General features: G+C 38.6%; 2 protein-coding genes across 3 annotated transcripts; one reads left to right on the plus strand and one right to left on the minus strand.

Annotated features, from left to right (window-relative positions):
- Positions 1-168: 168 nt before the first annotated feature.
- On the minus strand, positions 169-13,908 carry zfyve1 (zinc finger, FYVE domain containing 1). Its single transcript, XM_077220414.1, has 11 exons — positions 12,528-13,908; positions 8,364-8,868; positions 8,015-8,229; positions 7,629-7,735; positions 6,038-6,146; positions 5,844-5,941; positions 5,632-5,749; positions 5,379-5,549; positions 5,111-5,291; positions 1,846-1,962; positions 169-1,578 (listed from the first exon to the last, which is right to left on the minus strand). The coding sequence occupies exons 1-11, from the start codon at positions 13,008-13,010 to the stop codon at positions 1,346-1,348; spliced, it is 2,337 nt and encodes a 778-aa protein (XP_077076529.1). The 5' UTR covers positions 13,011-13,908; the 3' UTR covers positions 169-1,345.
- A 1,412-nt stretch (positions 13,909-15,320) lies between these two features.
- Positions 15,321-17,248, plus strand: pigh (phosphatidylinositol glycan anchor biosynthesis, class H). 2 transcript variants are annotated; one of them, XM_077220412.1, is made up of 5 exons: positions 15,321-15,595; positions 15,705-15,914; positions 16,012-16,095; positions 16,200-16,281; positions 16,395-17,248. In XM_077220412.1, exons 1-4 carry the CDS (start codon positions 15,419-15,421, stop codon positions 16,272-16,274), a joined length of 546 nt encoding a protein of 181 aa, XP_077076527.1. In that variant the 5' UTR covers positions 15,321-15,418; the 3' UTR covers positions 16,275-16,281; positions 16,395-17,248. The 2 variants fall into 2 exon arrangements, with proteins under 2 accessions (XP_077076527.1, XP_077076528.1); XM_077220413.1 differs by having other exon boundaries at positions 16,200-16,293; positions 16,395-16,462.
- The last annotated feature ends 4,409 nt before the right edge of the window (positions 17,249-21,657 follow it).

The raw sequence follows: 21,657 nt of genomic DNA on the forward strand, positions 1-21,657 counted from the left end.
AACCCCATTGACTTTGACAAAAATATTATTTTGTGATCCTTAGAAGAAAAAAGTCATAGTGTTTTGTATTGTAACAACATGAGGGTGAGTAAATCACAGAATTTCTAGGTGAACTGTCAAGCTGTGTACAGTATTTACTCATTTTTATACTGTATGTAAGCCACACCCTTAGATTTACTCAAGTTTAATTTAATTAGAATACAAGGTGCAAAGAATATAAAATGATATTCATGTTTCTTATGTCTGTGTCAGTCATCCACACATGCCTCACTGAGTCTGTAATAACCTGATTCTACATAATTAGTGTTCGTTTGGCCAAAAAAATCATTTTACTGACAGTGATCATAACACATACCAGGGGCTAAATAAGACCAACTACCATATTATAACATGAGATTTGAGGATTGGCATCTCTTGACAGATAATGCAGAGCCACATCATTTGTGCGGTTTCATCATGGCTTTGTGTTAGGAGTAACTATGCAGTTTGATTCGGCAACCGTGGTAGTGATTCTTTAAAAAGGTCCATTTTAAAAATTTCAAACAAAAACATCCTGCTCAAGTACACATTTAAAATAAATGATAAAGAAGAAATTTAAATTATGCTCAACAATATCAGATAGTTTAGCATGATCATGTGAGATCAGATTCATAATATGCAGCAAATAATTGAGACAAACGGTAATGAATCTAAAATGTACACTAGGGTTTCTTTGAGGGTAAAAGAAAGCAAAACAATATGGACAATTTTCCATTTTAAAAGCAAATTGACAGGGTAAATCTTTCGTAAAACTGAAAATTGAGTAACACAACAGTACGGTAAATAATATTTGTGCACCTGTCTAGTGTCTCCTGTAGAGGCCTTATGTTAGCTGCCTTTACCCACAGGAAGGTCCATATGGATCTGCAGCCACAGAATTGGAACGCCCAGAATTCATATCTTGCACATTTAAGCATGTTTAACACTTTTTCTTGCACATTTAAGCCCATTATGCAGGTTTTCCCGAAAAAACATTTGTTCCATCTGGGCCTGCCCACAGGTAACGTATTGCATGGTAGACAAAGGATTGTCAAAGGTCTGACCTACATTTATTTTCCTGATGGATTTAACCTCTGAAAGAAGAAAATACATTGGCCATTACATATGTTGAACTGTGAACAGATCACGTAGAGTTGAAGAGCATGACGTGAATGAAATGTTGGGACAGAAAGCAGAGATGTTCCTCTTGTTTTCAACTACCAATAGGATTTATCGGTTTGAGAGCAGCACTTCTTCCCTCCCAATCTGTACTGAAGCACTATGGCCACATATGGGGGTGTCTTATGAGGAGAGATGTCCGGTTCTGCTAGAGCTCTCCAGATTTTTGGTTGCAGGTGATGCACACCCGCACAGGATGGTCCCAACCCCTGGAGGGCACGGCCCGGCGATCAGGGGAGCAGTCGTTACATACTCCTTGTCCACATGCACGGCAGTGATGGATAGAGAGACGGGCGTTGAACTCGCGCTGGCACAGGGAGCAACAATGGATGTCTTGGTCAGGGACCCAATATGCTGGACGGGCGGCATCTTTTACCAGACCTAGTAAATACACAGGTGCATTTGATCATTTGTATATGCTGATATTCCACTGCAAGTATGTAACTATGATAAAATTAAAATCCTTAAACCTAAAGATCACATAACAGGTTAGTCAAACAAGCCTAAGGTTTAAAATTTATATTAATATATCTACGTAATTATAAAAACATTATAATAGATTGATACTGTATTTCCAGCGTGAATTCATATTACTATTAACATACATGATCATAGGCTCAAAACTGTGAAATACAGTGAAGAACTCACCAAGAGGGATGTCTATGGCAGTGACTACTGCTCCTAATGTGTTCTGAACAGCTTCTCCCACCTTCCTGGCAATCAGAGTCCCACCTTCTTCGTCTTCCAGCGCTGCATCCAGCAGTTCTGTGTGAGATCGTGATTTTGATATTATTCATATTATGAATTGAAATAATGCCATTATGTCACAACATGTTGTCTTAAGTGTCTTATACTATAGAGTGCAGTGTCATCAGTGTCTTATACTAAGTTTGTAATACTTTCAAAATTATTGAAAACAGTCAATCAAGCATTGTTTTTTTTTCAATATTTAGTAATTTAAGATATTAATGATCTCACTGATAAAGGTATCAGATACATTTGCTAATTTGCACAGTATACTATAATAAAACAATTTTTTACCTTTGTTAATTTTGAAAGTATTACAGTATGCACTTTATATTATATACTAAGAAATTATGTATCTATATATATATATATATATATATATATATATATATATACACACACTCACCTAAAGGATTATTAGAAACACCATACTAATACTGTGTTTGACCCCCTTTCGCCTTCATAACTGCCTTAATTCTACATGGCATTGATTCAACAAGGTGCTGAAAGCATTCTTTAGAAATGTTGGCCCATATTGATAGGATAGCATCTTGCAGTTGATGGAGATTTGTGGGATGCTCATCCAGGGCACGAAGCTCCCGTTCCACCACATCCCAAAGATGCTCTATTGGGTTGAGAACTGGTGACTGTGGGGGCCATTTTAGTACAGTGAACTCATTGTCATGTTCAAGAAACCAATTTGAAATGATTCGAGCTTTGGGACATGGTGCATTATCCTGCTGGAAGTAGCCATCAGATGGGTACATGGTGGCAATATAGGGATGGACATGGTCAGAAACAATGCTCAGGTAGGCCGTGGCATTTAAAAGATGCCCAATTGGCACTAAGGGGGCTAAAGTGTGTCAAGAAAACATCCCCCACAACATTACACCATCACCACCAGCCTGCACAGTGGTAACGGGGCATGATGGATCCATGTTCTCATTCTTTTTACGCCAAATTCTGACTCTACCATCTGAATGTCTCAACAGAAATCGAGACTCATCAGACCAGGCAACATTTTTCCAGTCTTCAACTGTCCAATTTTGGTGAGCTCTTGCAAATTGTAGCCTCTTTTTCCTATTTGTAGTGGAGATGAGTGGTACCCGGTGGGGTCTTCTGCTGTTGTAGCCCATCCGCCTCAAGGTTGTGCGTGTTGTGGCTTCACAAATGCTTTGCTGCATACCTCGGTTGTAACGAGTGGTTATTTCAGTCAAAGTTGCTCTTCTATCAGCCTGAATCAGTCGGCCCATTCTCCTCTGACCTCTAGCATCAACAAGGCATTTTCGCCCACAGGACTGCTGCATACTGGGTGTTTTTCCCTTTTCACACCATTCTTTGTAAACCCTAGAAATGGTTGTGCGTGAAAATCCCAGTAACTGAGCAGATTGTGAAATACTCAAACCGGCCCGTCTGGCACCAACAACCATGCCACACTCAAAATTGCTTAAATCACCTTTCTTTCCCATTCTGACATTCAGTTTGGAGTTCAGGAGATTGTCTTGACCAGGACCACACCCCTAAATGCATTGAAGCAACTGCCATGTGATTGGTTGATTAGATAATTGCATTAATGAGAAATTGAACAGGTGTTCCTAATAATCCTTTAGGTGAGTGTATATATACAGTGTATATACAGGTCCTTCTAAAAAAAATAGCATATTGTGATAAAGTTCATTATTTTCCATAATGTAATGATAAAAATTAAACTTTCATATATTTTAGATTCATTACACACTAACTGAAATATTTCAGGTCTTTTATTGTTTTAATACTGATGATTTTGGCATACAGCTCATGAAAACCCAAAATTCCTATCTCAAAAAAGTAGCATATTTCATCCGACCAATAAAATAAGTGTTTTTAATACAAAAAAAGTCAACCTTCAAATAATTATGTTCAGTTACGCACTCAATACTTGGTCGGGAATCCTTTTGCAGAAATGACTGCTTCAATGCGGCGTGGCATGGAGGCAATCAGCCTTTGGCACTGCTGAGGTGTTATGGAGGCCCAGGATGCTTCGATAGCGGCCTTAAGTTCATCCAGAGTGTTGGGTCTTGCGTCTCTCAACTTTCTCTTCACAATATCCCACAGATTCTCTATGGGGTTCAGGTCAGGAGAGTTGGCAGGCCAATTGAGCACAGTAATACCATGGTCTGTACACCATTTACCAGTGGTTTTGGCATTGTGAGCAGGTGCCAGGTCGTGCTGAAAAATGAAATCTTCATCTCCATAAAGCTTTTCAGCAGCTGGATGTTTCTACTCCAGACTCATTCCACTGCTTCCGCAGGTCCCCCAAGGTCTGGAATCGGTCCTTCTCCACAATCTTCCTCAGGGTCCCGTCACCTCTTCTCATTGTGCAGCGTTTTTGCAACACTTTTTCCTTCCCACAGACTTCCCATTGAGGTGCCTTGATACAGCACTCTGGGAACAGCCTATTTGTTCAGAAATTTCTTTCTGTGTCTTACCCTCTTGCTTGAGGGTGTCAATGATGGCCTTCTGGACAGCAGTCAGGTCGGCAGTCTTAATCATGATTGCGGTTTTGAATAATGAAACAGGCTGGGAGTTTTTAAAAGCCTCAGGAATCTTTTGCAGGTGTTTAGAGTTAATTAGTTGATTCTGATGATTAGGTTAATAGCTTGTTTAGAGACCCTTTTCATGATATGCTAATTTTTTGAGATAGGAATTTTGGGTTTTCATGAACTGTATGCCAAAATCATCAGTATTAAAACAATAAAAGACATGAAATATTTCGGTTGGTGTGCAATGTATCTAAAATATATGAAAGTTTAATTTTTATCATTACATTATGGAAAATAATGAACTTTATCACAATATGCAAATTTTTTGAGAAGGAACTGTATATATAGAGAGAGAGAGAGAGAGAGAGAGAGAGAGAGAGACTGACTACTATAAAATAATAAATCTATTTTAAATTGTAATAATATTTCACAATATTACTGCATTTTTTGATTAAATAAATGCAGTCTTGGTGAGCATAAGAAACTTCTTTCAAAAACTTTAAAACCCCAAACTATTGAACTGTAAATATAGTGTGTGTGTAAGGAAAGGGAAAAAAGATATATATATATTCACAATTAATTAATATATTAATTATTGAATATGATCTAAAATGTTTCTGTCTGCCATTCAAAGTGTAGTATACCTTCTGGGATGCCTCTGTTTTCAAAGCAGGCATCACAGACTCTCACAGGTGCCAGGCCCCAGCCTCTCTCAGGGACTGGTCGTGTCTTAGAGGAGCAACCATCACAGAAACCTTCTCCACAGGCCCGACAGTGGTGCTTTGTATCATTATCCTGGAATCCCTCTCCACATTTATTACATCTCTAGAAAAAAACAACAACTCTTTCTTCAGTAAACACTTCTCTTTATTTAAAAGTCAAATTAAAAAAGAACCTAGCATTAAAACTCACAAGGATGAGAGAATTGGGCTTCCAGTAAGTAGGAGCAATCTGGTCTGTTAACCAGGCGGTGACGGCTTTGGCAGGCTTGACGCTTAGCTCTGAAACAGACTGAGCCATATAGTTCACACCATCCAGCAGCCTCTGCGCAGCATTGTTGTTGTCCTTCAGGAATCCATCAGACTGAGACGGAAATGTGAAAGTAAATAAAACTTCGCCATTTAAATGGAGGAAACATAGGAAAAAAACAGCAGATTTCTCTCACCCCTGGCCAGACATGCTGGATCTCAGTCCGAACCACTGTATCAACAGGGTCCTGGTTCCCATACCAGTATTGCCTACTTCTATATATCACAGAGCAGTTTGGACACTCAATCACATATCTGCAAAAAAAAAAAACCCAACTCAGTCCCGTATGTCTAAATGAACTGAAGTAAATGCACCTTTGTACAACTATAATCCAATAACACCACTCACCCGGACCAGGCGTATATGGCCAAACCAAACCAAGGTGAGTCAGAGGATGCCGTCGTCTTTGGAACCACAATCACCTCTTTGCCACTCTCATAACAAGCCTGGAATAGCAGGTTAACATAATGTCAGACCAGGGCAGTCCCAGAATATGTATAGCTGGTAAGGTCAGGTCATGTGTTACATTGTTTAGGAACTACCTTGCAGGTATAGATGCGATTATCGTAGTGGGCTGAATAGCGGCAACGGTGTTTAGCTTCATGCACCACACCCTCTCGTAGGTGATTCATGCTGTTTTTACAGCCTGAGCTAAAAAACAAACAAAAAATAGCAAAATTACTTTTGTGAATATATGTAATTCAGAACAGGCTTCAGTATGGTGTACATGCAAGGAATTTTCCACCTGCATTACAAGAGTTAAAACTAACATAGTCAAACATCTAATTACTAGTTTAGCCAGCTGAGTGGCGCTGCACAAATAACTCCTTTCAAACTGTTTTTTTTTTATTTCATTGATTTGATCAAACCAATTTTTAAAGTGTATGTAAATTACTCAACTGTAAAAAAGAACTTTAGGAGTTAAAAATATACGGTAGGTGACGTGTTGGCATCATAACTGAACATTTGGCAATCTAAAAATATAATATATAAAATATATACAAATATAAATTTCATTTGATAAATATTGTTGCTCAGGGACTTCAGTGAACTCTTTTGAGCATTGGCTCAATTGAACCTGTGTTGTCTTTAACAGTCATTCAAAGGGTTTGTCATTTAACAGGCTTCAAAGGGAACAGGTTCTATACATCCCCACCCCCTTTTTTTTTTTTTTACCAAATTTAAGTTCAACCCTGATTCTGTCTAGGCCTTTGTCGGAAAGAACCAAATTGCTAACATGACTTAACACTTATATTTGATATCCATAACATACCATGCAAATGTTTTTTGAAAAATATAATTTAATTCAGCAAGGATGCATTAAATTGATCAAAAGTGACAGCAAAGATATTATAAAAACATTTATATTTTAAATAAATACTGTTCTTTTGAACTTTCTATTAAAATTGAAAACAGTTGTAATAATTTTTCACATATTAAAATAAGTAAAATATTTGTTTATACTGTATTTTTGGTCAAATAAATGCAGCCTTGGTGAGCATAATGACGCTTTTCAACTGCATGGTACGGTACGGCTCGGCTCGGTACGGCTCACTTGTGGCGCTTTTCCACTGCATGGTACGGTACGGTACGGTACGGCTCGCTTAGGCTCGCTTTAAATGGTACCACCTCTGTACCGATACTAAAATGTGACGTGGAAGCACTGTAGATCACTGATTGGTCAGACAGACAGAATCGTCACTACCAGCGTCCTTGTATTTGTGAGACATCAAACCGCTAGATTTAAATAGCCAGTAACAGCCACCGCTGTAGCACCTGTTTTAAAACTACTTGCTTGACATGCTTGAAGAAAAAAAACTTCCAAAAAAGAAATGGCTGAATCGTGGTCAGTGGACGAGAAGCGCAGACGTTCCTCTTGTTGGTTGCCGAGGAGCGGATAAACTATAACGATCAGCCATAATCCCACCCACTTTGAAGCGGTACTAACTGCAGTGCTAAAGCGTGCCGAGCCGTGCCGCGCCGAACCGAGTCGCACCACGCAATGGAAAGGCGAAGCGTGCCGAACCGTACTGAGCCGTACCGAGCCGTACCATGCAGTGGAAAAGCACCATTATAGAGTAGAGTAAAGTAGAGTATGTACTTAATTGTATGTGAGAGCCAGGAGCAGCTTACCCACAGCTGAGGCAGATGCTAGAGCAGGTAAAGTATTCATCTGGAAAGAAAGAGTTGCTTGCCAGATGCTCATCAGGAATCTCTCCACTGAAGCATTCACTCAAAGCCTTGTGAACAAGAGCTTCATCATTAGCTTGTTGATACATTAAAATTTATAACCGAAAATAGTACACACGTATCTTTTGGAATATTTTAAGGCCAGTGCTCAGGTTTTTTAAGCAGCCAATTGAGGAAAACAGACCACCTTAATAGGTTAAAAATTAAACAGAAAAACGATTTTTGGAGAAAAGCCAATTCTAACCAACACTTCCACCCTTTCATGTCATCGATGAGATGAGTTAAATGTGTGATTGAGCTTATTAATGACAAAAAAAAAAACGAATTACCTGCAAGGCCTTGTAGATGACACCAGCAGACCGTGGAGATCGTGTAGTGTTGTTGTCTAACTGCTGCTCCACGCTACGCAGCAGACCGCTGAAGTCAGTCGGGGGGTTGTGGGTGCGAGTGCCCCGGTACTGAATAGAGCTGAATGCTTCCGGAAAGAGGCCAAGCTTTCTAAAACGTTCCTGAAGAAGCCGCTCAGCTGATTCTGATGGCTTATCTACAGTGCACAAGAGAGAGCGGTATTAAGCATTCATTACTTTGCTTACTTTATCCATTTCAATATAATTTCTAAGCTATTGTTTTGTGAATAGGACAGCAAAGTGGAAAGCATCCAAAACTCAGTAAACTGACCTGAGCCTAATAACTTGGTGTGGACTGTCTCATGGAAGATTATAACAGCAGGACCCAGAGTTGAAAGGGGCACATCCAAACCACAGCGGGCAGTCGTAGCTTTCAGCTCCTTCGTAAAATGCTTTAGATACGCATCTGACGCATCCCCCAGAAACTTGAAAAGATCATCATGAAGCCGGTCGGCATGTGTCCGATAGATGACCAGATCAGACACTGCAAGCACCTTCAGGAGGAGGCGAGTTCGCTGTCCTTGGTTAGCTCCTGCCCCCAGGAGTCCCTCTGTGTCAATAACCACCACCTTATGAACAGGGTCCATTGCTGCCCACACCCCAACGGTGCAGGATTCCTGGGTTGGGGATGTCTGGAACACTTCACGACCCAGAAAGAAAGTGTGATTGAGCGTGTGGGATTTGCCCTCTCCAGTATTGCCGAAAATGGAAACCACCTTCAAGAGCTCCTCAGGCCTACAGCCTAATTTCCTCACAAACTCCTCCTCATCCTTCAGCTGTTCCGGTTAAGGAAATAAACATAAGCCATATACTTAGGCAATATCACAGAGTTATGTAAAACAAAAAAAACAACTAGTAGTTTGAAAAGAAGAAAAAGCATAATGCTTTGTCACAATGCAAACCACAGATTAAAAGACAGTCTGGAACTTGAGTCGAGCAGAGCGACAGTGAGTTCCCTCCCTGCTTAAGGCAAGTGGTGCTCACTGCAGAGCCAAATGACATCCAGCTCCCCCTCTTTGGACATTATAGGAGGAGTTATGTATAGGGTTAGAGTGTGGTTGGGCCATCTAGCTCCAACTGTTATGTCCAACGAAGGGGAACTGGACATCAAGCGGTCGTTCCGGGGGGTTGCATTAGGATGAAATCGCGTTCCAGGGTGAGGGTTCCCCCTCGGCTGAAATGAAGTTCTTTTTGAAATCTCAGACCGGTTCGAGGGAGATGGGGGGAGCACAGGGATGTCCATGGGGGTCCAGGCCAGATATCAACTTTGGTGCACGGGACTGCTCAAGGCGTTCTATAATCACTCCATGATTTCCACTTCCCACTCCAAACTAACTAGCGAGAGAATCCTTGCTCCAACTGACCATTATCTGTGTATCATTCATTGTTTTAATATTCAATTAAATACAATTTGGGAAAATCGAAAAGGGACTAGTGTCATTATTGATTAACAAATACAATTAATAAAAACAAATAACGATTTTTGATTTTACACAAGTTCAAAATAGGAAATGACAAAAAACCCCAACAGTAGTCCAAATCCATGTGTCATTAGTTCCTTTAATTTTCAATTAAGACAAATGATACATAGATTATCATGGAGTGAGAGAAAAGGCTTAAAAACTTTGCTCATATTTTTTTGCAAAATCATACAAATCCGTTTCCATTTAAAAGAGAAAACAAAAAAGAGTCCCTAGCTCCAATCAAATAGCTTCATTTTAGTTCTCATTTAACACCGCTCTGCCAATCAAATTTGAGGATGACTGTTGCATAAAAAGGAGAAATACTTGTAAAATACAAATAAGTTAAACAAAATGCGAGTGGTGCTCACTGCAGAGTCAAATGGCGTCCAGCTCCACCTCTCTGGATGCCTCGGTTATACTCCAGTTTGGACACGGACAGCACGGACGCGGACTACTTGTATTTATACTCAGGGCTGGACTGGTAATCTGGCATACCGGGCAAATGCCCGGTGGGCCGACGTGCTTTTTGGGCCGATACATCTCATATTTTTATTTTTATTTTTATTTATTTTTTACGGCCCATAAAACTCGTACATCGGCAGCCCATTCGTTTTGTTTTGTTTAATTGACGGCGCTGGGTCAGTGCCGATGTAATGCATTGGTCAAAAAAAAATTCATATTTTTTTCCAATGACAGACCGGCCCATGAAACACGTAGATCAGCGGCCCATTGGTTGTTTTCTTGATTGACACTGGGCTGGTCCAATCAAATCTTGAAACACCTCCCCCTTTGTGCTTTGAGTGAGCGTGCAGTGTCAAGTGTACTGTGTATCTGTCTATAGTCTGAGAGATGGAGAAGAAACGCAAGGAATGTGCAGAGAAATAGCGTGAAAAATAGATATAGGCCCTTCAAGCAGACGCTGTAAAATGTGTCAAAGTATATGTGTTTTCTTCAGCAGCAGGACCTTCATCAGCTCCAGTGGCTGATGAGGAGGATAATGAGGAGGATCAGGAGAGAGATGAGAAAGTGTAGAGTCTGTGGTAAGCAGAACTACTTTTTAAAACACTTTGGCTATGAGTGTAGGAACCCATTACCTAGTAACGCATTATTTCCACATCTGCATTGTTGACGATTACAGCAATTTACTAGAAGTTTAATGAGACGCGTTTGTATCCATGTTTTCCGCCAAAATAAAAGCTTGATGCAGTTTCCGTCAAAATAAAAGATCATGTGCTTATCTCTTTCAAGTTTATAAATTAGTACAAAACTAATTATGAAAGTTTTCTTTATTTTTCAGTGCATTTGTTTTACAATATATGGCTATTAGGCTACTGTCTTGAGATTAATTATAACTATTATTATGTAGTAGTGTAATATAGTAAATATAGTTTTATACTAAAAGAGTTTTTTTTTTTCTGTGTTTAATTTGCACACTAAAAATGGGTTGCAGCTTTTAATTTTTAACTCTCAAAGTGCACCAGATTGATGAATTTAACATTAAAATGCACACAATTTTCTTGGGGGGGGGGGGGGGGGGCATGCCCCCAAACCCCCCTAGAGGGACAGAGGTCCACCCACCACAGTTTTACCAAAGATCCTGTGGGAAACACTGGTATTGCTATGCTAGTGCAGCTTATAGCTTGTTTTTTGATGCATCGCTGCGGAGTATAGTTCAATTGTATTAATAAATTACAATTTTGTACTTATTTCATCTGTTAATTCTCACTCGTTCCTACTCACTCATTACATGCCATTAGTGGTTTTAATGAATAGGAGTTGAACATATTCAAAGGCGTGCAAAGATGGGTGGTGTTTATGATCATATGTAGTGGGCCAGTCTGTGCCAAAATGCCAGGGCCGATTTTCTGTCCCAGTCCAGCCCTGTTTATACTACTAAAAAGTGTATGCTGGGGTCCGCTCTGTGGAAGTGTTCTGCACATGCGCATTAGATCGGCGCAGTTGGTGATGATGCACAGTTGGTGCTTTTGCAGTCAAGTGACCGCGCGTACATGTCCGTGCAGTCACAAAAAATGTGAGGCACGCGGATTTCTGCAAAGAGCCTCTGCGTACACCCTCCGATGACGATTTTTACGTCACATGGACCCTTGCGGGCAAGTATAGCACTAGCTTTATGGGATGGAGGGATAGAGTTGTGGGTAGAGTTAGGGTGTTGTTGGTATTCTAGCTCCACCCATTAGGCCCAAATTACATTCACTCCTCCTCACTGGATGTGTAGTGAGGCGGAGCTCGACTTAAGCTCCACCCATTTGCTCTGCAGTGAGCATCGTCACGGAGTCAATGGGTTTTTTGAATGGGGTTTTGTTTCAATGGCTGAAATAAGGTCTGATGTAAACACAAGCTCAAGGCACGTTCACGTTTTATTCCACAACATAAAATACATCAATATTCCCCCACTCGTGATTTTTTTAAAGCTGTTATGTGTCTTGAATAAGGCGGTTGCTAACAAGTGGCTAAATGGGACTACAGAGGCTGTCTGGAGGTGATTAAACGTCATCCCGCCGAATAGGTCAGCTCAGTTCGCTTTTACATCATCGTTATGGTTATAATTACAAACTATTCTAACTCAAACGTTCTGGGAGAACTGAAAGAGTTGTCGGAAGCTTAGTGGTGGTGGTGATGTTGAATTCATGGGACCGTGGTGTAGTTAGTTTATAGCCTACCTTAAGCTTTTTACTTCTGGCGACTGCATTTGGGCTTAAATTCATAAAAGTTAACTGTGATAATTATCTAGAAGGACAAAACATGTCGTGGACAAAACGACAGCGTGATGCTAACTGCTGGTTGGCCTACAAAGTGACGTCATACCAGCACCACTCTAGCTAGAATATCCAACCACACCCTAATCCTATAAAACCCTACCCACACCTCTATCCCTCCACCCCATTAGACGTCCAGAGAGGAGGAGCTGGACGTCACTTGATTCTGCAGCAGCCTCTAACAAAATGACTTACCTGCATGTCTTCCTTTTCATCCACGAGAAGAAAGCTGATGACTTTCTCCAGTTTAGCTTTCAACGCATCCAGCTGTTCATCTCCAGTGCTGCAGTTCTTCTCCGCGGGTTTACAGGGAGGGTAGGCAGTGATAGGGTGCTTTCTTTTACTGACCCCGCTGTGAGTCCGCTTTTGACAGTCCAAGCACAGGTTGATTTTACATCCCTGACAGCGGACCACTGCTCTCAGCCGCCCCCCGTTCGGAACGCCACCGTCCCCTTTACATGAATCGCAGTAGGGTACGTGGCCAGGTGCGATTCGGATCCTGTCGTGGTTCCTCAAGCGCTCCTGGCGGTGGAGCTCCAGCTCGCAGCTCACGCACTGCAAGCTGCCGCATTCATCGCACTCGAAGGCGGCCTCGTCAGAGCCGCCGCAGGCGTAACTCTCCTGACAAACCAGTACACCGTTCAACCCCTTCTCCGCTGAAGAGCCCTGACCGCTCATTATACGAATAAATATAATAGCGAGGTAGCACACCGAACTGAAACAACCTTATTTAAAAAACTAAAAGCTCTCTGTAAATATACCAACTAACTTACAGCTGAGACCAACCTAAATGTACAATCAACAAGAGAGATGATATATTATACCTCATGAATGATGCATTTGTGTTCTTCTTAAACGAAATATCTTACTCGTTTGCCTTGAATTTCATTGGAATTCTAAATGTCTTGTCAAATTATGACACTGGCTTAAAATAAAATATTCAATATGAACTATAAATAGATCAGTTGACATCCGTATAGCACTGGCACTAAGTCAGACTAAAGTCTAGCTTTCTGGCTGATGTTAAAGTGACCAAGCAGTCTAAAGTGTCTAAACTCACAAACTACAATCGAAATGTATTTATTGACAGACGTAAACACTAAGAAAACAGCTACATTCGAGTTACTGTTATTGTTATCGTCCTGGGCTTTTGTTAATCAAGCTAACTAAGATTAGCATACGTGTCTATAAAATATCCTCCAATTTCAAAGACAACAGATACTAGGGGGTTAGAAATATGATTTCTGCAGCTGAATTAATGATTATTTAGTATCGTACAGACTGCCCTTAAAGTATGTTCACCCAACAACACATTGATCAACACAGCTTTGACCGAACAAAACAAGCTGATTTCGAGCCAGAATCACACCGCAGTCTTCATCAAATAAGCCGCGGAATTCCCTGAAATATCGCACACGACAACGACTCTTTGATAAACACAAATTAATAAGCCGGTTAATGTCAAGATAACTGTTTTTCCCCACCAGCTTGTAAAACGATTCCCCTCCCCGGTAGATTCGGGTGAATGTTGTTGCCAGGTCAGATCAGCTGATCGGCTTGTTTTCACTGTAGCTGCAGTCGAAGGTTACCAAACGCAAAGCCAGATGGGAAATGGAGTCCATTCTCTACAAGCAAAATTTACTTATACACAACACTTATCATGACATGAATTCAATTTCAGTTTAAGTGTTAGGATAAGGAGAGGTTGATAAGATATATGATTAAAAAAACCAAGAATTTTTTTGGGAACATATATGGAGACATATCATTGGGCATATCTGAAAAAGAAGTGCACAGCCTGTATTTTGTGTGTGTGTGTGTGTGTGTGTGTGTGTGTGTGTGTGTGTGTGTGTGTGTGTGTGTGTGTGTGTGTGTGTGTGTGTGTGTGTGTGTGTGTGTGTGTGTGTGTGTGTGTGTGTGTGTGTGTGTGTGTGTGTGTGTGTGTACATTATTTACATATTAAATAAACTGTTCTTGCAGGTAATATAATATTAATTACAGCCCACTTTAGTGTAAATTATCATACTGAAGTTGACATTTTAAAAAATGTCAAATTAAACGGTTGAAAAAGCCTTCATGTTTAAATGATTGTGTTTTAATGTCTTTTATTGTACGTTATAAAAGCACACTTGTTTTGATGTGTTGACTAACATTCCAAAACGCATGTACTTGATTATGACTGTTTATTTGTAAATGTACTAAACTGCAACTTCATTACAATTCTGTTGCCTATAGTTATATTTAAATACATGATGAGTCATTAGAATTGAAATTAAAGTATATTTAAGTGTACAATAATAAATGCATGTCACGTCAGTACATTTTTCCGCACACGTTAACCATATTTTGAAGACAATAGAAGTAAATATAAAATTATGTATAAGTTCTTCTTAATAAAGAAAGTTATTTTTGTAATATGTAAAATTATGCTAAAGTGTAGAGTGCCTTCTCTTTTTCAAAGGATCATGTTAAGTCACTTTTCATCACTAGTTACATAAGTCATTGTAGTAACTGTTCTGGGTAGACAACATTTCAATTTTTCACTGATGAAAAGTGGGGATCTGAGGGTCAGACATAGGCCTACAGACAGACATTCAAATCATTATTGTGTTGGTTGTGAAAATTCAACATGATAGCCTATAGAACCTGTATATAGCCTACATAAATCTTATTTTAAAAAGTTATTTTTATTATTATTGAATTATTTTGGAAACATGTATTTTAAAGAAATGGCTGACACCCATCATACACAACAGTAGCTACAACCATGATGTATATAAAGGTCATTTAGATCCTTGTTACAACTCAATTAACTACCCGTCTCTTCCTCAGCCTACTTTTCATAAACGTAAAATCAAATAATAGGCATATCTACGATAAAAAAGGCCCATTACAACAAAAAATAATTAAGGTCAACCGCAATTCTCCTCCAAACCCCAGTCCAGTAGGTGGCGGAAATGCATCTTTATATTAAGTTGCCACCGCCATACTGTAAGAAGAAGATTTCAGTGCCTGTTGATAAATGACAAACAAATCTAGTTCAACTCAAGTCCTCATTCTCATAATATTCTGACAGCGAGATAACTATGGCTGAAGAAGAGTTCACAGACATAAATGGCAACTCGATTTCTTTAGACTGCCAAACTCACTCTGCTTTCTGCAGAGAGTTTACTGTCACCTCACCGAAACTGTCCTTGCGCAAGGTGATGGTGTGCACCTGCTTTATATGGTTATTTGCTTATGCTATATTTTTCTTCACCGAGGTAAGAACGTTTTATAATGCAAATAATATGAACTCATACGCATATTTAATTTTATAATACTAAAATGAGTTTATTATACTGACTTTTGTTGACTTTTATTATTGCCTAGAACACTGCTGTCCTGTCGAGTGCCATCCTCCTCACGCTGGCTGGGATGATGATTCATATTCATTTTGTAAAGGTGGACCATGAGACTCTTCTTATAATCGGCTCCCTCGGCATCCAACTGTCTTCATCTTACGCATCTGGACGAGAAAGCACGACATTCATTGAGATGAGCAAGCTGAAAGACATTGTCATCAACGAGGCCGTTTATATGGTAAAGAAAGTATTTGACCTCCGTGCATGATGGACTTTGTAATCTAGAAATCAAAATCATGTAAAAAATAATAACTCCTTGTATGTTTCCAACTCAGCACAGCATCATATACTATCTGTGCATTCTGATCAAGGACCCTGCAGAGCCTGAGACTGTGACAAGCGTCGTCCCTCTATTCCAGGTATGAAGCAGCTGTATAGGAATGACCCTGTGATGCTGTATAGAATGTCATATATAAATGCCTCATTCATTCATTTAAATTAACACGTTGCATTCTTTCGTCAGAGTTCAAAGCCTCGGCTGAGTTGTTTGGTTCAAGTCTACAGGAGCTGTCAAGAGATTCTAGCAGAGACTAGATGACGCAGAGGTAATGGTTCATGTTATGGTGCATGCATACTACAGTATACATGTTTTACATAACTGTCGTTCTTCTGTCTGTGTCTATATATGTTTTATGGCTCCATTTCTTTTACTCAACAGAGTCTTCCTTTGAAACAGGATAAAGATTGGAAAACCACAGAATGGACCATAAGCAAATTGTTGGTAGTATTTGTATTGTTAACTACACTACATCTTTCTGTTACATAGTTTGTTAGATACATTTTCCATCCACAAACTTAGTGGTTACAGTTGTCTCACCTCATTTAAAAACATAATTTTATGATCAGACATTTTGTAATTCTCAGTGCTTTTATTATTTTTATTATTATTTTCTTATTATTAATATTGCAGTTAACAGTATAAGTTAATATTATATCCATTTGTTTTTCCTCATTGTTTCTGACCTTAAATAGCCACTAGGGGGACATGTGTGCCAATTTTTGGAAACTGATACAACATAAGTTTATTAAATATTAATGATTTCCTATTTGGTACAATAAGGTTTCATTTGTTGACATTAGTTAACTGTATTAGTCAACATGTACTAAAATGAGCAATACTTCTACAGCATTTATTAACCTTAGTTAATGTTAATGTCAACATTTATTAATACATTTTTTTAATCAAAAGTTGTATTTGTTACCATTAGTTAATGGACTGTGAACTAACATGAACAATGAACAGAGGTATTTTTTTTAATAAATACTGGTTATAAGGTTAATAAATACTGTAAAAATATATAGCTCATATTTACTTTGTTAGTCAATGCATTAACAAATATGACCTTATTGTAAAAATGTTACCATTATATGACATTTTAATTATTCATTTTTGTTTGATTTTAATGTTTATATTAAAGAGTCAAAATAAAAACAACATAAACTGTTTTAATTAAATTATAATTGCAAATACTCATTTGCTTGATGAATAAAAACAATACAGAGATTTTCAGCTATTAAAGCAGATCTTATTTGGCCACCATTGTTGTGGGTCACTTGAGGGATTATGCTAATCCATCTCACTCGCTTTTTGGCGGGTCAATATTTGATTGTGTTCCAGTTGTTGTCAGGATATCTTGTTATCCATAGCAGTTTATTTCTGAGAGATAGCATACAGGTTCAGCTCACTCTAACTGGATGGAGTAAATATATCTGAGCTCTTTGCAGAATTCAGAGCACCACCAAGCTTCTGAGTTACTTTTTTCTTATAAATTACATAGTTGAATCAATTATTTTATTGGTGTCAATTCTTAAATTATGTTTAAATACTGTAAATACCAAATGGAAATGTATACTTTGGTTTCCTGTACAGAGTAAATGCTTTCTAGAGGTCAGACAACAGAAGGCAAGTAAACCTTTTTTGCAATATCAGTTTCATAGTGTTTCTGGGGCACAGCTGTTGTGAACATCCATCACACTAGACTAGATCTTACTGTCTTCTGTTGTTTCATGGACCAATTTTTTTTTTTTTTTTTTTTTTTTTGGCTGTATTAACCTTTTCTTACGATTCCACTAACTGTTACATATTTTGAGGAAATGTTTTCCATGCCGGCTTTGTATTATTTAAATAATCTGCAATTTCCTTATAGGAACTCGGTGCTTGTTGCATAGACAAGAGTTAAGAGTTGTCATTCGAGTTTACCCGTTTGGGAAAAAGAAAGAGAAACCACCCATATTTATTTGAGTTCATGCTGCTTTGTGTTTACACACAGTGAAACATTCCCTTCACTTTTGAAAGCAACTATCAACTATGATTAAGAACACAGATTCCCCTCTAACTTTTGCTTAAATGAATATTCTGGGTTCAGTACTTAAATGACAGCATGTCTGTTGATTGCCACAGAAAATCATTTCAACAAAAGAAAGCTAAAAGGCAATCTGGTGAGGCCCTTACAATGGAATTAAGTAGGCTAATATGAAAATATTATAACTATACTATAGCCACAAGATGTGAACAATATTTGTGTTAACATGAACAAAAATCGCTTACTAACCTTTTCTGTCTAAATTTAGACAAAATGCTTTTGAAACAGTTATATTGTGAATTTTTTTAATGCAATTTTACATAAATGATCTCTATTTTCATGTATTGTAAAATGTAATTTATTTCTGTGATGGCACAGCAAAATTTAGTCTTCAGTATCACATTAAACAACATAACCAGAAATCATTCTAAAATGCTGATTTGGTGTTTAAGAACTTTATTAATTATTAATCTTGAAAACAGTTGTGAAAAAACAATTTTTTTAAATAAAATTATTTTGATCAATTATTTTAGTATATAATTGAAATGGATTTTTTTTTGCAACATGTCTTTACTGACACTTTAGACCAATGTAATGCATCCTTGCTGATTAAAAGTATTAATTCCTTTCAAAAAAATATCTTGAAATATAACTGACCTCAAACTTTTGAACAGTAGTCCCACAGCAATGTAAAACGACCATAAATATGACTAGAACAGTTTCACAGCTCAAATAAGTTTTAACCAGAATTAATGTGATTTTATACAAATATAAACTTTGAATTTCTGTTTTTAAATCCTGAATAAATTGTCGCCTTTTGCTGCTTTTTTGCGCTTCTTTTGTCTCATGGTAACCTTGTTTTTTTTTTTATTATTATTTTTTGCGAATAATAACATTATGCTACAAATGCAGTTGATGGGGCTTAACTCGTATTGAAGTCCTGCTTGAGCCCGAATAGAACCTAAAGGTCAGAGATCAGAGATCTTCTTGTTATTCAAATACTGTTTCCCATGTAGCATTGCTTCATTCCCCTCTGACCATTTGGAATGACCGTTCCCATAGAGGCTGTGAAAACAACTGAAGGGTTTAAAATGATCCTGTTAGGTTGCTGTGAAGATGCTCCTGACAGGATAATCATCCCTCCCGGAGGTGCGAACCTCCCAGGAACTCTGCTCGGGGGTCGGTGGGGGTTTGGCCGTCCTACACCCTCGCGCCACCCAGCGGAGCACATCATAAACAAGCCGTCCACCATCAGCACTTTTCCAATTTTCCAACTCTATATAACAATAAAATATCAGGGTGTTTAGCTGCTCGGATTGATGTGTTTATACTGTGTCCTCCTTACGCGGTTAAATGACGTTAACCACGGTTTATATCTTTTTGTAGACATAAACACTCCAGAGGCACGTGAGCTCCCTTGGTTTATAAACTGAAGTACTCAAGTGATAAAACTTGGCATTTTCAGCTTAAGTGGGAGGAAGCCTTCTTAAGGACACTGTGTTGGCCTTTTACAGGCAAAGGATGTTGATCTTACCCTCTTGTGAGACTGTTTGAATGTACATTTAATGTACATACCAGTTAAAGTATTTAAACAGAGACCTGAATTTAATGGCTACATCTGATTGCCCGAAGGATGGGCTGTTTTTTGGAGGGAAAAGTTGTGTGGGAAGGGTGCAGGAACCCCGCTGTGATGGGAGTTCCCCTCCCAGCACCACTTTGCCTCCCTGTGGACTTTTACTATGTGCTAAGGTGTAACATTCACAGGCCATGAGGCAACACAAAAACACCCTAGTGATAGAATATGGACCGCTGAAGTTGCTCCCTCCTGTAAACTTTTTGCCATTGGCAGCAATGTTTTTTGTATGTGTGTGTGCAGTAACTAACTCGTAAGTTGGATGTACTTATATACCAGGAAGCAACATAAACCCTCCCTAACCTGCTTTTCTATTGTGTTATAGTATATGCAAATAGTGCTGAGCAACACAATCTGGAAAATCTAACCTAATCTGACTTCTGATATGCAAAAGCTTACGTTACAGAAAAGTAAATCAGGATGTAAAATAAATGTAAGAGGGCATTATAAAGCCTTTAAAAGGAGAAAGATTGATATTTATACTCAGGAAGCTATACTGCTGTGCTTTTTCACCGCTCTCCATCCCCCATACCTCTCTGAATAACAAAACTGTTACTGGAACTTCAACCAGAAAGACCAACCCCCCCCCAAAGCCTCAAGTTTTCATTTGAATCTTGGTTCTAAACACATAGCCTCTCTTGATAAACGTGTGCTGAAACGTTAGGACAGGTGTAGTGGCTGTTAACTGTCACCTGAACCGACCCATGGGAATGCGGCTGTGTCTTTTGCTTTGCCAATTTACCTATTTATTTGTTCAAGCATGTCAGCTGTAGCTTGATATAAAATGTTGTCTTTTTGTCAGCTTCAGTCGGGTACTCAGCCTCTCTCTTTCCCTGAGGTTGTTTTGGAATGTGTGCTTTCCATCTGCCTCCCTGTAAACTTTCACCTAGAAATATCCACCAGATATCCTCTTAAATTAAGTTCTCAAGTTTGCTACTGCCAAGTGCCTGTAAACAGTGGAGAAGGAATAAGCAACCATTTTCGTGATATTAGGTATATACAGTGACAAAGAAGAAAGATGACTCTGATTACTCATTCTAATAAAATGAGAATAATAGGTTGTCTTGACATCATTTTCTTTAATATGTATTAGAGAGAGAGAGAGAGAGAGAAATTAGATTTCAAATAAATTATGTTCTTTTGAACTTTCTATTCATCGAAGAATCCAGTAACAAATAATGTATTACGGTTTCCAAATAGAAAAGAAGCACAGCTGTTTTAAGGCCCGTTCACAATGGCGTCCAACAGCAGACGATAACGTTCTGTTTTTTTCTAAGTGCGCCCTGTATGCTGTTTTGATTCTGATTGGCAAAAAAAAAAATTTCTGAAAGTGATTCTATTTTTTTTCTCTGTGCCATTAAAGTTGTGGTATAGACTCTGCTATTCTTTTATATTTAGAACGATTTTTAGAACTATATGTTTATCTTTATCGTTATAGTTATTGGTGTGAGCGGGCCTTTAAACGTTAAAATTCCATTTAATTTGAACACTAAATTAGCATCATTTCTGAAGAATCATGTGACACTGAAAACTGTAAGAATATAATTTTTTTCCTGTTTTTCCTGTGTTTTCGATCAAATAAATGCAGCCTTGGTGAGCGTAAGAATCTTTTTAAAAAACATTCAAAAATCTTACCAACCCCCAACACTAGTGTATATATTGTATGAATACAGGTTTTTCCACACATCATCAGCTGTCATAAAATTCTACATTATGATATTTACAATCCCTTCTTTTTGAATGGCACTGATATAGTTTAAAGATTGCGGAATAATAATTGTAGCAATACACAATTTCCTCAAAGATTAAACAGATTATGTTAATCTTCAGTGCTCGGTTTCATGAGAGCTCTTATAGATATCATTGTCTAAGTCTGTGGAAACGGATGTTGATGTGTTAACCTAGCGCTCTGCTCACATTACCTCACCAGCAGTTAGATGATCTGAAAGGCTGGGCCGATCGACTAGATGTTCTTCCAGTCAAAC

Source organism: Siphateles boraxobius, unplaced genomic scaffold (genome assembly GCF_051911475.1).
Source record: "Siphateles boraxobius isolate OS27281-9 unplaced genomic scaffold, OSU_SipBor_1 8, whole genome shotgun sequence".
Lineage (NCBI taxonomy): Eukaryota > Metazoa > Chordata > Actinopteri > Cypriniformes > Leuciscidae > Siphateles > Siphateles boraxobius.

Bases quoted from the DNA above. Each gene is read 5' to 3' on its own strand.
- zfyve1 (XM_077220414.1), bottom strand. From the start codon at position 13,010: ATGAGCGGTCAGGGCTCTTCAGCGGAGAAGGGGTTGAACGGTGTACTG. The intron at 6,147-7,628 runs GTAAGCTGCTCC...TTTGTTTTTTAG, and splicing joins AGCATCTGCCTCAGCTGTGG to CTCAGGCTGTAAAAACAGCA. The intron at 5,292-5,378 runs GTGAGTTTTAAT...GTTTTTTTCTAG, and splicing joins AGCCCAATTCTCTCATCCTT to AGATGTAATAAATGTGGAGA.
- pigh (XM_077220412.1), top strand. From the start codon at position 15,419: ATGGCTGAAGAAGAGTTCACAGACATAAATGGCAACTCGATTTCTTTA. The intron at 15,596-15,704 runs GTAAGAACGTTT...ATTATTGCCTAG, and splicing joins CTATATTTTTCTTCACCGAG to AACACTGCTGTCCTGTCGAG. The intron at 16,096-16,199 runs GTATGAAGCAGC...TTCTTTCGTCAG, and splicing joins GCGTCGTCCCTCTATTCCAG to AGTTCAAAGCCTCGGCTGAG.